The 14,700-nt window shown below is 34.1% G+C and overlaps 1 protein-coding gene across 1 annotated transcript in view; it reads right to left on the reverse strand.

Moving 5' to 3' along the window:
- Positions 1-352: 352 nt before the first annotated feature.
- LOC129233177 (ubiquitin-conjugating enzyme E2 W-like) overlaps positions 353-14,700 on the reverse strand; it is a 31,345-nt gene continuing 16,997 nt past the window's right edge. Inside the window, exons 4-6 of the mRNA XM_054867245.1 lie at positions 13,676-13,831; positions 2,591-2,666; positions 353-1,765 (exon numbers count right to left, since the gene is read on the reverse strand). Of these exons, the coding sequence (XP_054723220.1) occupies positions 1,752-1,765; positions 2,591-2,666; positions 13,676-13,831 (246 nt within the window). The 3' untranslated portion in view covers positions 353-1,751. The remainder of the gene's footprint in view (positions 1,766-2,590; positions 2,667-13,675; positions 13,832-14,700) is intronic.

Raw genomic sequence — 14,700 nt, forward strand, 5'->3', positions numbered from 1 at the left:
TTTATACCATATCATGCCTATATGCCTATACTCAACATATCCTTAGGATTTGCACACAGTTCATTTTCCTTTTTAACAAAATTATATACAATCCAAATTGTCTATAAATAGTAAAATAATCTTGAAGTTTTTGACACATAATACAATGATATATTTTTTTCTCTAGTCTTAGTATTAAGAGTAAAATAAGATTTCCAAATTGTATACAATTTGTAGGGCTGAAATAAAAATCATTTGCTAGCAATAAATAGAAATTCATGTCCTCACAAAAACCAATAAGGATGAAGCTTTATTTGCCTTAACAGGGATTTTGCATAAAGATATAGTATCAGCAAGCAATCTACATTTTTTTTTTTTTTTTTTTTTTTTTGGATTGACACAGAAATATGAGATCTAAAATTTGGAATGACCTTACAGCTATTTTGTCCCTAAAAGATGATTAATGAATGAATACCTTAATTTTAATTTTTGCAATGAAACTTGCTCAGAATGCAAAACAAATGCATTATATTACCATACATAAAATTATGTTCATAGCAAAAAAAAAACCTGCACACAAGCAAGAAATTATTGAATAAGATGTTCAGGAAATTTGGTAATAAAAAATAAAAGATTTACTATAACTTTTTAAAAATCAGGGATTTATTATGTGCTATAATGCTGCTCTAGTTTTAGTTATGGGCTTTAGGTTGAAGTTCTTCAATTATTTTTTATTCGGAAGCTCTATTGTAAACTGAAATATATAAATATTTTTCCTGATAGTTTATGATACCATATTTCTGTACCTCAGAGCCAGACTAACGTAAGTCACATAATTGCTACTTTACAGGAGAGGGGGGGAAAACGTTAAAGGATGAGAAACGCACTCTTTCAACACTGGAAAATAATGACAAAGACATTTTTTTTGGAATTATGTTCGCATTAGTTTGATGCTGAATAGGATTGTACATACAATGCACTGATAAATGGCACATCACGATTTTGAGCTTACACTAGTCTGGCTCTGAGGTACAGATTTTTACCTCAAGATTTGTAGAATTTATTGCATTCAGCAAGAACTTAATTTTAAATTTGTTCAATGAGCATTAAACACAACACAAAGAAAAAAAAATGGGAAAAACATGCATATATACAATTTCATTAACAAATCAAATTTGAAAAGAAAAAAAAAGGTGATATAAGCACCAGTAATCTTAGAATAAGAAAAAATAATCACAGAAAACTCCCTATATAGGGTGATAAAAAATTGTTCTTATAAATATTACACTAACTAATTTAAGCATCGATTTCAGTAGTCAATTCAAGAATTTGAATTATTTACTTTCCCATAAAGTTCTCTCACTATGAAAAAGAGCATAAAACAAGCTGCATAATTATACGCCCAATTTCAAGGTATTTTGAAATAAGTCGAATCAACGCCATGGGAACACACATGCAAGAGTAATGAGCTTGTAAAATTATCAAATTAATTAAATACTTAAATAAAACAAATATCACAAAGACAACATGCATAGATAATTGTTTCCTAGCTTTTTTTTACTTGATCATTTCACAATTGCTTGAATTCATCAAACGCACTTATATTTTCATTTAATAATAGTAAAAGCTTTTAACTGTCTCTCATTCTTGTTTATCCTTGCATAGTGGAGTTCCTGGTGCAAGATTATACAGGATTGAGAATTTTTGTCCTTAGATCTTCAATAATAATAGAAGCGTGTCAAAATTTAAAATGTCTTCTAATTTACATGATGTCAGACAGAATCATCTGAAAATAAATTACGAAACTGTAAGTTTTGACTGCAAAATTCACACACACACATATACAGTAGACCCTAATCTTACAAGGGAGAGGGGGGGGAGCAGCTGTTACATTGTATGAAAAATCTGCATAGACCAAAATCTCTTAAATTAAGACTTAATATTAAGTGTTAAAACAGTAGTTAGGCTCCAGAGATTAAAAAAAAACTTTAAAAATACCTTACAATTTAATGTGCAAAAAAAAAAAAAAAAACCCTTAATCATCTGGTTATTATTTTTGTTATTTAAAAACCTGGTAATTAATTTGATTAAATATTTAAGCTTTGGAAAAAAGCTGAACTATATTTTACCCCTTTTTTTCCCACTTACTACCTGAACTAAACATTTTGCAAGGGCAAAAATGTCTAACAAGAAGAAAAATTAGATATCATTAAAAATAATTTTTGAAAACTTTTTTAAAAGGAAAAAAAATCTCAGTGCTATAATTTTATCTTCAAATTTGCCAAAAATTGAAATTAATTTAAAAAATAAAATCTTTTACATACATTTATTTATAAGAAAGAAATGTATCCTTTGGTTTTTTTCACCCTTAAGCTTACAAGCAGGTAAGCTAAATAATGTACAAATATAAAATGTACATATGAGGGGCCACACATGTGTTCAATGTATGATAAGGGTGTCAAGCCAAAAAAAAGCTGAAAACCCCTGATATAGACAAAGCAAAAAAACTAACAAAATATATACACTTTTTAACTTGTGCTGCATGATGTTAAAACTACAACACATTAAATGAGATTAGTAATACATTAACAAACTAATATTTTTTACTTACCGTGATACCACCACCTAGTCTTTTTAGGATTTTTACTACATGTTTTTACATACAAAGTGTTGTCTGGGGGTCGTTTCTAAAAGATACACAAAACAATAAGTAACTAAAACAACTGATGCAGTTCAACACAATCTTTCACAATCAGAATTTCTATTAAGACGTTTTTTAGAGAACATTATAGAATCAATTAATTGTACATGCAAAATAAAATTGTAGCTTGTTGCACACTCATCTGGCCCAAAGCTTTATGCACGAAATGATCCCCCCCCCCCTCCAACTCTAAAAAGAACTGTATGATGTACCTTAAGTGATATACATTTTTATAGCATGATGTTATTTCTGCCTATAAACAACCAGGTTTAAAAGAGGTTTACCAGCATCTTTGTGACTTAGGTCATCCAGTCTGCAGCAACCACTAGCCAAGATTATAATTCTGTTTTTATTTAGAGGTAGGTCTATGATTTAGGTAAGTTAACCCCTAGCTTTTGGAAAATAATGTATTTAAACATATGAGGCAGTGAGAAGCAAAGGGATGTAAGTGGACATTTTTAAGCAGGGTTCACACTTGTGTTAAAAAAAATTCCCCGACTTTTCCAGGTTGGTTTTTCGAAAATTCCAGGTTACATGATTCATTCAAAATTAAGTTTAAATTGCAATATTTTCAAAAAATAAAATTGTTTAAAGTAGCAATGCAGAAAAACTGAAAATTTTCCCCTTAGATTTAAAAAAAAAATATATCTGGGTTTTTTTTTCTCTCTCAAAATTTTAAGTTTTTTTTTAAACACTTTGTTCAAAATAGTTTTAATTGGTTTACTAATTGTTGAAAACCAAGTACTTTCAACTTATTTTAGCTTTTTTACGATGCCACATATCATGCATAATATTAGCATTTTGCTGTAGTTGAGCAGCAATCTTTTAGCATCCGCTTTTGGTCTACAATAATTCTTTTTATTTTCTTATTAGAATATTATCACGAAACATATTGAGCAACATACAAAGCTATTTTTCAGTATAAATAAGATTAACTTGTTGCATTCATCGGAATAAATGCATAATAACAAAAATCATAGGCTTATGCCAATAATCTTTTTTTTTCTTTCGCATATTAAAGGATGCTTGCTTAAAATTTTCCTCTTCTAGAAAAAAAAAATTAATTTTTAAAAATTCATAATTTGTTGCACATTTTATGCTACTTTCAATAGTTTACATTGAGATAAACATCCAATTCCGTTTTTGGAAGTTTACATCTACTTCCATCGTGCAAACGACCAAATATGGCGACTAAGTGAAAAATTCAGGATAATAAGTAGATTTTGGATTTGTAACATAAAAGTAGTTATAAATAATTAATACTTCTTAAAAATCTACAGTTAAGACAAAACAGTCAGTTTTTGGCACATAAGCGTCAAAATCAATTAGAATTTAAAAAATATTCTGAAGATAAATTTTTGTATTTTTCCAGAAAATAATTATGAATTATACGGGAAAAAAAGGCACATTTTGCATTGTTTCAATAGTTTGCATCGCAATAAATATCCAATGCGGTTTTCGGGAACTTAGGCACTTAAAAAGTCTTGTGTACTTCATCTTGGGAATGACCAAATATGGCGGCTACACCCAAAAATAAGAATATTTTTTAATTCATAGCATGAAAACAATTTAAAAATAATAAATCTTCATGAAACTACAATTCAGTTGAAAAGTTTTTAGCACATTTGTGTCCAAAGCAATAAGGAGCGTCCAAGTCAATGAGGATAAGATTGAGTTTTAAGAAAAAAAATTTATTTCTCAAGAAAATTATTTACAAAAATAATAATAATATAAAAAAACAATTTGCAGCACATTTTGTATTATTTTCATCGATTTACAATTACAGAAAACATCCAATACTGCCTTCTTTCTGGAAATTTAGACGTTTAAGGATCGTGTCTGCTTCCATCTTGTGAATGACCAAAACTGGCGACTACGTTTCACATGTAGCTGAAAAGACTTTCCGATCAAAAAGACGATTTCCCCAGATCCCCGCTCCACACACACACACATCTTCAAGCTTGTGCTTCCAAGCAGTAAATTGCTTTCTTCCCTGTTGAGTTTGAGCATAATTCCTATTCACCCAAGGAATTATTTTTTTGGGAACTATTGAGGATCAAAAATATAATTGGAGAGGCTGTGGAAGTTTTTTTGGATCGCCACTTTTTTTATTGCTGTGTCATTCTGATTTAAAATTTTTAAGGAAACATCGATAAAAATGAAGATTAGATCTCATAAAACAAAATTTCCTGGGAAAAAATTGTAAAAAAAAAAATTTGAGAAGCAAATTTGGAAAAATCTCCGAGTTTTAACTGACATTTTTCAGTGTTTCATTTTCCCTGACAATTCCAGGTTTTCCCGGTTTTCCTGGAGCGTACGAACCCTGTTAAGTTTTGAGTAAAACATGTTAAAAGATGATGTCCTAGGTAGCTTTTCACTGAAATTTTTTTCTAAACCATGCCGTTTAACAGCACCTACCAGGGCTCTTGTTTCAAAACAACGGAGAGATTCACCTACCATTTGAACTGGTTATCTCCAAATTTTACATTTTGTCACTTGGATCCTTTTGCTTCTCACTGCCTCCTATGTGCATGTTATTTCACCATTTATTTACGTAATCTGAGTTCATTACATACCAATTGCATTGCTCTCCAGGAAAACTTTTAAATTCTAGATTTGGTTCAAAATTAAATTTTAACTTTCCTGCGCTAACTTTACTAAGTTACTTTTACAAGCTTTGTTTGTGTTAAATTAGATTTGTTGAAAAGAAATAAGGTTGCAATTCGGAAAAATTCATTGTAGGTAACCTCACGGCTGCTACTCTTACAAAATCATAAGATTGAACTTTTTTTCGGCGGGAAGGGGAGGAGCGGGTAATTAACTCAGTCTGGCATAGTTTTTGTTTACTAGAAAAACTAAATTACACCCTGACACAATGGTGCACTGAAGGGCTTTGGGGTGTTAAAACTCTCCAGAGGCCTTTTTTAAACATTATTTCCAATCCAAATACAGTCATTTATATTGATGAGCCAAAACATTATGACCACCCAGTCAATAACGCATTGTGCCACCTTTGGCCTTCAAAACAGCTACGACTTGCCTTGGCATGGATGCCACAAGCTCTTGGTAGACGTCTAGAGATAGACTGGACCAAATGTTAATACGGCGGTCACGCAAAGTTGAGATATCTTGACATGGTGGTGTTTCAGCTCTGAGCTGCCTTATTATGAAATTCTAAATGTACTCTATAGGATCCGGTGAATTTGGTGGCCAGGGCATTTATTGGAATTCTTCATAATGCTGTTGGAACCACTCCAGCACAATTTTAGCTTAGTGACATGGGACATGGTCCCGCTGGAAGATGCCTTTTCCAGGAGGGAAGATCGACGCCATGTACGGGTGCACCCAGGGTTGGGTTTCTGCCCTGCCGGTGGCAGAAACTGGTTATAACGGGTAAAAACCGGCAGAAACTGGCAAAAATTAAAAAGCATCTTTATTAATTCAAGTAATTATAAAATGATATTTGTTTAAGTAAACTAAAAAATAATTCCATTTCATCATTGTAAAAAATAAAACTCATTGTCCATGATTTAGTTTGATCAGAAAGAGAACTGCTGAACTGCAGATGCTCGTAACATTTGGAATAATCTAAAGGACAAGAATCTTAAGAGCACTTAAGAAAAAGAAGTGACATACAGATTTAAACAGGCAGTTACTGGTTGTCATTTGCTAGCTTATACGTGTCGTCTAAAATGCTTGGGATTAAAATTATCATGTGCTCAAGAAGAAAATGCCAGAATTTTACTTGCCGATAGTAACCTCGATTTTATACCTAATATCACATCTTTACAAAACAAATTGACCCTATTTCCAAAAACTTATTTTTCCAGTCATATTTTAAAACCACCCCAGTTACTACATAGTGGATCAGTTTAAAAATATATACAATTTATTTTCATGAATCTTTGCTGACTCCTTGATGGCATTGCCATCTAGTACTTCTTCTGTTGCGAGAAAATTCTGTTATTTCTCCTCTATTCATATTAAATTAAGAAATCATTTATATTTTCAATTCACCTTTTCTTAGAGACAGCTGCAGAGTGCAAAAAACGTAATGTTTGATTTTTAATGATATTGTAATTAAATTGTGCTTTGGCTAACATTTCATTATTTTTCTGTGCTAAATTCCTATTGCGTATCAAAGATTTCTTTTATGTCATTTTTTGAGTTTTTGCCAGTTTCTGCCACAAATGTGGCAGAAATGGGTTTTTGCCATGCCGGTTTTAACCGGTTTCTACCAGTGGTTTTAACCACCTCGGCAGAAACTTGCCAACCCTGGGTGCACCTGATCTGCCATGATGTTTAGATAATCCACAGCTCCACAGCCTTCATGATATGTTCTACCACAACTAAGGGTCCCAGAGCCTGCCAGGAAAAATCCCTCAAATCATATAGACCAAGAGCTGACCCCCCAAAACACGATTTATCTCTTTTATGGCTTGTGGCCGGTTAAAATAATAAAAAAATGCAATTTAAAACTTTGGCTCGAATCCCCCCCACTAATTTTGGGTCAAACGGCTGCGTAGGTGGGTGAAAGGTCAAAAAAATGAAAAATATCAAAGTGATGAGTTAAATGGCTAAAAACTATATAATAGCATTAAATTAATAAGAAAAAACCCGTAGCGAATTTCCCCCCCAGCTATGTTGGGGCGAACGTGGTGCCCCCCAGGGGTAAAGTATCGATTATTAAACTTAAAAAAAAATGATCACTTTCGTGGGGGGGAATTTTACAGGGTATTAGTTTCATTATTTTGATTGCCAAAAAAATTTCCCCCCCAGTAACTATGGGTCAATTTGTCAAAAAAAATTTTTTTTGTTCCTCTTTATTTGGTTCAAGTCGAGTATTATTCGAACTTACGCATGACTGTTTAAGTTGCAAAAAAACCCCCCAAAGTTGGAACGTTTTTTCATTAAAAAAAACTCGTAGCAATACCCCCCCCCCACACCTATGGAGGGGGTTGCTACGCGGTGCGCAGTTTTACAACGTGGTGCCCCCCCCCCCAGGGATGAATTGTCGATTAATTAAATTAAAAATAAATGATCACTTTCGTGGAGGGAATTTTACAGAGTATACATTTAATTGCAAAACAAAATATCTCCTCCCCAGCAATTATGAGTCTACTAGATGCATTGCCAGGCGTTGCACGGTCTACCTCAAAAATGTACGTGTATTCGGCGTTCCAAGCATTTTATACAATTATATAAATTTTCTCGCTTTCATTACATTTCTTATTGCTGCCCTACTCCTATTAGTCAAAGCGCAATGTTATATAGCCTATAGCCTTCTCAATAAATGGACTATTCAACACAAAATGAATTTTTCAGTTCGAACCCGTCGTCCCTGTAGACCAAGAGCTGAGCCCCCAAAACACGGTTTATCTGTTTTATGGCGGGGTGGCCGGTTAAAATAATAAAAAAAAGTGATTAAAAATTTTGGCTCTAATCCCCCCCCCCCCTCCGCCCACTATTTTCGGGTCACACGCTGCATGGGTGGATGAAAGGTCAAAATAAAAGAAAAATATTAACATAAGTGAAATGGCTAAAAAGTATATAATAACATTAAATTAATTTAAAAAAACCACGTAGCAAATCTCCCCTTCAGCTATGTTGGGGCGAATGTGGGAGCCCCCCCCCCCCCAGAAGTGAATATCGATTGTTAAAATTAAAAAAAAATCACTTTCGTGGGGTTGGGGATGGGGAACTTTACAGGGTATTTGTTTCATTATTTTGATTTCCAAAAAATCTCCCCGCCCCCAGTAACTATGGGGAAATTTGTCAAAAAAAAAAGTTTTTTGTTTCTCTTTATTTGGTCCGAGTCCAGTACTATTCGAACTTTCCCATGACCTCTTAAATTGTAAAAAACAATTGCAATTATTTATTCGGTAAAAAAAACACGTAGAAAATCCCCCCCCCCCAGCTATGTTAGGGCGAACTTGTTGCCCCCCAGGAGTGAATTGTCGATTGATTAAATAAAAAAAAAAGATTACTTTCATAGAGAGGAGGGATTTTCTCAGAGTTTACATTTAATTGTAGCAGGAAAAAAATCCCCCCCCCCCAAAAAAAAAATGTTTTTAATTTAAATTAGAAATTTTGAAATATTTTTCAAAATGAAAGGAAGCAATTCAGCGTCCGTACATCTGCTTCTACCATTGTGTGCTCAGCATGAAAGGAATGAAGGGGAAAGTATACGCCTGTGATGATTTCTTCTTGCTGTTTCGAGGGCAGTTTCGTCAGTGATCAACTGTAGCCAACACAGTGAAGTCGTTATAGCTGTTGGTTTTTCTTTTCGGAGCACACTGTACCGCATCCTTAAACTGAAAACGTAAAAAAATCCTTTTTTCAAAAATATATTTTGATGTTTTTATATTATGAGTGTTTTAAAGGGTAATTTTAAGTGTAGCCAGCCACCAGATAAAAGATAATTTAGTATATTATCTCTAGAGTATACATTTAATTGTTTTAATTGCAAAAAAAAAAAAAATCTCCCCCTACCCCAGTAATTATGAGTTTATTTCACAAACACAAGTGATTTTATGTTAAAATTGCAATAACGACTTTTTTACTTGTAAATGTTAATGCGTTAATCCGATGCGTTAAATGAATTTTTAAAATAATAATTTGGAAATTCATATAGATTTATTTACCTTCAGCATATTGGTTGTGATAGTGTCTATCTAGTTTGATAAAAATGTTCCTGCAATCTCGATGATATAAATCTGCTTCTGTTAAGAACTCAGAAAAATCTAAATCACGGAATTTCAGTTTTCAGTGTTTTCGAATCTTTGAAACTTTTATTCCTTCAAATAAAGTTTCTGTCAAAACATTATCTTTTATCTGGTGGCTGGCTACACTTAAAATTACCCTTTAAAACACTCATAATATAAAAACATCAAAATATATTTTTGAAAAAAAGGATTTTTTTTACGTTTTCAGTTTAAGGATGCGGTACAAGCGTGCTCCGAAAAGAAAAACCAACAGCTATAACGACTTCACTGTGTTGGCTACAGTTGATCACTGACGAAACTGCCCTCGAAACAGCAAGAAGAAATCATCACAGGCGTATACTTTCCCCTTCATTCTTTTCATGCTGAGCACACAATGGTAGAAGCAGATGTACGGACGCTGAATTGCTTCCTTTCCATTTTGAAAAATATTTCAAAATTTCTAATTTAAATTAAAAACATTCTTTTGGGGGGGGGGGGTTTCCTGCTACAATCAAATGTAAACTCTGAGAAAATCCCTCCTCTCTACGAAAGTAATTTTTTTTTTATATAATCAATCGATAATTCACTCCTGGGGGGCAACAAGTTCGCCCTAACATAGCTGGGGGGGGGGGGATTTTCTACGTGTTTTTTTTACAGAATAAATAATTGCAATTGTTTTTTACAATTTAAGAGGTCATGAGAAAGTTCGAATAGTACTGGACTCGGACCAAATAAAGAGAAGCAAAAAACGTTTTTTTTTTGACAAATTTACCCATAGTTACTGGGGGAGGGGGGGGGAGATTTTTTGGAAATCAAAATAATGAAACAAATACCCTGTAAAGTTCCCCATCCCCAGCCCCACGAAAGTGATTTTTTTTTTAATTTTTAACAATCGATATTCACTTCTGGGGGGGGGGGACTCCCACATTCGCCCCCAACATAGCTGGAGGGGAGATTTGCTACGTGGTTTTTTTTAATTAATTTAATGTTATTATATACTTTTTTAGCCATTTCACTTATGTTAATATTTTTCTTTTATTTTGACCTTTCATCCACCCATGCAGCGTGTGACCCGAAAATAGTGGGCGGAGGGGGGGGGGATTAGAGACAAAATTTCTAATCACATTTTTTTAATTATTTTAACCGGCCAACCCGCCATAAAAACAGATAAACCGTGTTTTGGGGGGCTCAGCTCTTGGTCTACAGGGACGACGGGTTCGAACTGAAAAATTCATTTTGTGTTGAATAGTCCATTTATTGAGAAGGCTATAGGCTATATAACATTGCGCTTTGACTAATAGGAGTGGAGCAGCAATAAGTAATGTAATGAAAGCGAGAAAAATTATATAATTGTATAAAATGCTTGGAACGCCGAATACACGTACATTTTTGAGGTAGACCGTGCAACGCCTGGCAATGCAGCTAGTAGACTCATAATTGCTGGGGAGGAGATATTTTGTTTTGCAATTAAATGTATACTCTGTAAAATTCCCTCCACGAAAGTGATCATTTATTTTTAATTTAATTAATCGACAATTCATCCCTGGGGGGGGGGGGGGGCACCACGTTGTAAAAACTGCGCACCCGCGTAGCAACCCCCTCCATAGGTGTGGGGGGGGATTGCTACGAGTTTTTTTTAATGAAAAAACGTTCCAACTTTGGGGGGTTTTTTTGCAACTTAAACAGTCATGCGTAAGTTCGAATAATACTCGACTTGAACCAAATAAAGAGGAACAAAAAAAATTTTTTTTTGACAAATTGACCCATAGTTACTGGGGGGGAATTTTTTTTGGCAATCAAAATAATGAAACTAATACCCTGTAAAATTCCCCCCCCACGAAAGTGATCATTTTTTTTTAAGTTTAATAATCGATACACTTTACCCCTGGGGGGCACCACGTTCGCCCCAACATAGCTGGGGGGGGAAATTCGCTACGGGTTTTTTTCTTATTAATTTAATGCTATTATATAGTTTTTAGCCATTTAACTCATCACTTTGATATTTTTCATTTTTTTTGACCTTTCAACCCACCCACGCAGCCGTTTGACCCAAAATTAGTGGGGGGGATTCGAGCCAAAGTTTTAAATTGCATTTTTTTATTATTTTAACCGGCCACAAGCCATAAAAGAGATAAATCGTGTTTTGGGGGGGTCAGCTCTTGGTCTATAATACTGCCACCACCAGCCTGTTTACGACCAACGGTACACGACGGGAGCAACTGTTCCCACTTGTAAGACGGCGAACCATGACACGACCATCCATGTGATGAATAAGAAATCGCGATTCCTCGGACCAGACAACTCTCTTTCAGTCATCCAAGGACCAGTCTCAGTGTTCTGGGGGCCCACTGTAGGTGTAGTTGGTGATGACGATTGGTCAATATAGACACACGAGCGGGATGTCTGCTGCGCAGTCCCGTATCCAACAGTGTCCGCTGAACTGTGTGTTTGGAAACACTTCCTCTCGCACCTGCGTTGCGTTTTTAGTTGATCAACTGTCTGCCTCCCATTTTGCTTTACCAAGCGGCCTAGTCTCTGACGTCCCTTATCTTTGATGACGCGTGGCTGTCCAACACCTTTATGCCTACTGTTGATTTCACCGTCTTTTTTCCACTTTGCATAAGTACTAAAAACCCAACAGATTGTGAACAAGCTATCAGTCTTGCAGTTCCTGAGATACTTGTTTCGAGTCTTCAGGTCATCACAATCTGCCCTCTATCAAATTCACTAAGATTGTTACCCTTTCCCATAACTTGCAAAAGAAAGTGCTTGAATGAAGCCTTACCTTCACCAGCCCCAGTTATATTCCAATCCCACCTTATCATATGGTCTCCACGTCATCCAGACGAGTTCTTCGAAAAAGTTAGGGTTGGTCATAATGTTTTGGCTCTTCAGTGTATATACATGTAAAGACTATAGATTTAAAAAAAAAAAAAAAAAGGTAATTCTGGCAGCACTTAGTGCCCAGACACAATACTTTTAACATTTAAGTAACTGCAAAATTAAAGGTTTTCAAATGAAAACAAGAAGGAAAAAATCATATTTTAGGAAGATTTAACCACATACTTGAGGGAAATAAATGCCTCCAAAGCGAAAGGCAAAGAAAAAATTCAACAATGACTGGAAAGGAACATTTTTCTTAGTTATGCATAAAGAGGTTTGTTTTTGAAATCAGGATTTTTGAAAAGTGTTCTTTTTGACATCAAATTTTTTTTCAGTTTTGCTTTTACGCTGAATTGATATTTTAAAAAATCCACTATTAAATTTCTTATAGTTATTATGTACAATTTTTAAGCACTTTTATTATACTTCTAAGGCCTGCTTTTGTTTATATCTCAGCAACTAGACCACTTAGAGACTTCGAGATGTCACTAAATGATTTGCTTAATTTTAAGGTACAACTTAACACTGAAAAATGTATTCCCTATCATTTTTCTCTTCTATGCCGATAATCGATAACGGGGCAAAGTAAAGAGACATACTAGGATCTTCATCACAAGTAACTTGTATGTTTTGAGACATAAATTAGTTTGGGAAACCTTTAATATTTAAATGGTTTTAATTAAATTAGTAAACAAATAAATCCCAGAGAGGAACAAGATTAATTTTTAGTGCCAACTGCTTAAAGTTTTAGACACATATATAGGTTTTTTTTTTCCTTTTAGTACGGAGCATTTATACGAAAAAAGAAGGTAAAGTTTCTAGATGATAACATTATTCTATTCCTAAAATATATTTAAGAAAATAATAGAATTTTTTAAAAAAATACTAAGGACTTTTCACAATGCACTCAAAAGGACAAGATAACTTTTCTGGGTCAAAAAGGACAATTTAAGTATTCCGGTAGTTTTCAATTATTCCAAGAAAATCACGCCACAAATGAAGAAAAGTGCAGTTCTGGTCATTTCAAACCAAACTTTCCCAATATCAAAAATATGCATGCTATCATTTTTTTCTGTCCATTTTGATTTTTATTTTAAAAATTTTATTGAGATGGTTATTTATCCCGAGATAGAAAATCTTGAACCGCTTAAATTTGGGTGTTTTATGCAAAATACTACTTCACATAATGTGCATTTTAAGATACATCTAATTCATGTACTTATTTTCCACCTAAGAAATAATTTTATACCCATGATCTTCCATTTGTTCCGCTTATTGTGAGTGTAAAATCATATCCATTCTTTTACTCCTTATCAAGTTAAAGTTAGATTCAGTCAAAATTGGTTATTTAAAGATATACAGGTACTTTGAACAAGAATAAACCCTGAAAAGTAAAAGATTGAAACACCTTTTCTTTACAACTGGAAAGCATGGAGACTATGCTGAGGCACACAGATTGAACGGATAAAGCAGGAGACCAATCTTCAGTCAGAATGGAGAGACAAATATGCCCATTGCTATATACATGAGGATGGACAGGAATATTGGGGCCAATGAAGGTCACCTAATCAAATACAATAAAAAAATTAAGAAGACAACAAATCAGAGTAAAACTTTGCTTTTCTCACATTCTTAAAAAATAACTCTGGTTGCTAATTATATATGCACTGCTTTTTTTTTTAATTGAAAGCACAACTGGTCATTAAAATTGCTACATCAAGAAGGTGACACGCTACAGATGTGAAATTTACCCGACATTAAAAAGATGCTGCGATAAGCAAATGGTTAGATTTTCAACATATTCATGTAAACAGGGGGCAGTAGCACCATCTACAATGTGTTAACTGAAAAAAATTGAATAGCAAATTTTGCCTACACAAATTGCCTTTAAAACTTGTTTACTTGGTGAGATATTGTTGTAATACCTTGTGTATGAAGTGCAAATGCTTAAAAGAACTTTGATTGAGGTTGAATTGAAGCCTACTGGGATAGCCGTTTATGGTATTGCAGTATTGCTGCTGACCTCAGTGAGATCATATGACGGTTGGCATATGGAAATGCCTGGTTCAGGAAGGTCATACAGGAACGGCGTGCCCTCAGCAAAGCTAGATAATGTAGATGCACGCGCGCACGCCGTGCACGGATACATCCGCTGACGAGCGGATTCATTCGCCCCGGAGTTGCACGTCGTCCGATAATCGTAAAAGTTCTTAAATAAAAGATAAAGATTAGATCAATTGAAGATCAATTTGAAACGAAAAAGAAGTAAAGACAATATCTTTACTTCTAATTCGTTTTAAATTAATATTGATATTATTTATTTAGATTGTAAAAATTATTACAAGATGTATATAGTATACCCGTGCGTTCGGTGGATGTATTCGCTGCTGTGCGGATGCATTCGCTGCGTGCTCGCGCACCTCGCGATAATCG

The sequence above is a fragment of the Uloborus diversus genome, unplaced genomic scaffold (genome assembly GCF_026930045.1).
Source record: "Uloborus diversus isolate 005 unplaced genomic scaffold, Udiv.v.3.1 scaffold_225, whole genome shotgun sequence".
In the NCBI taxonomy this organism is placed as follows: Eukaryota; Metazoa; Arthropoda; class Arachnida; order Araneae; family Uloboridae; genus Uloborus; species Uloborus diversus.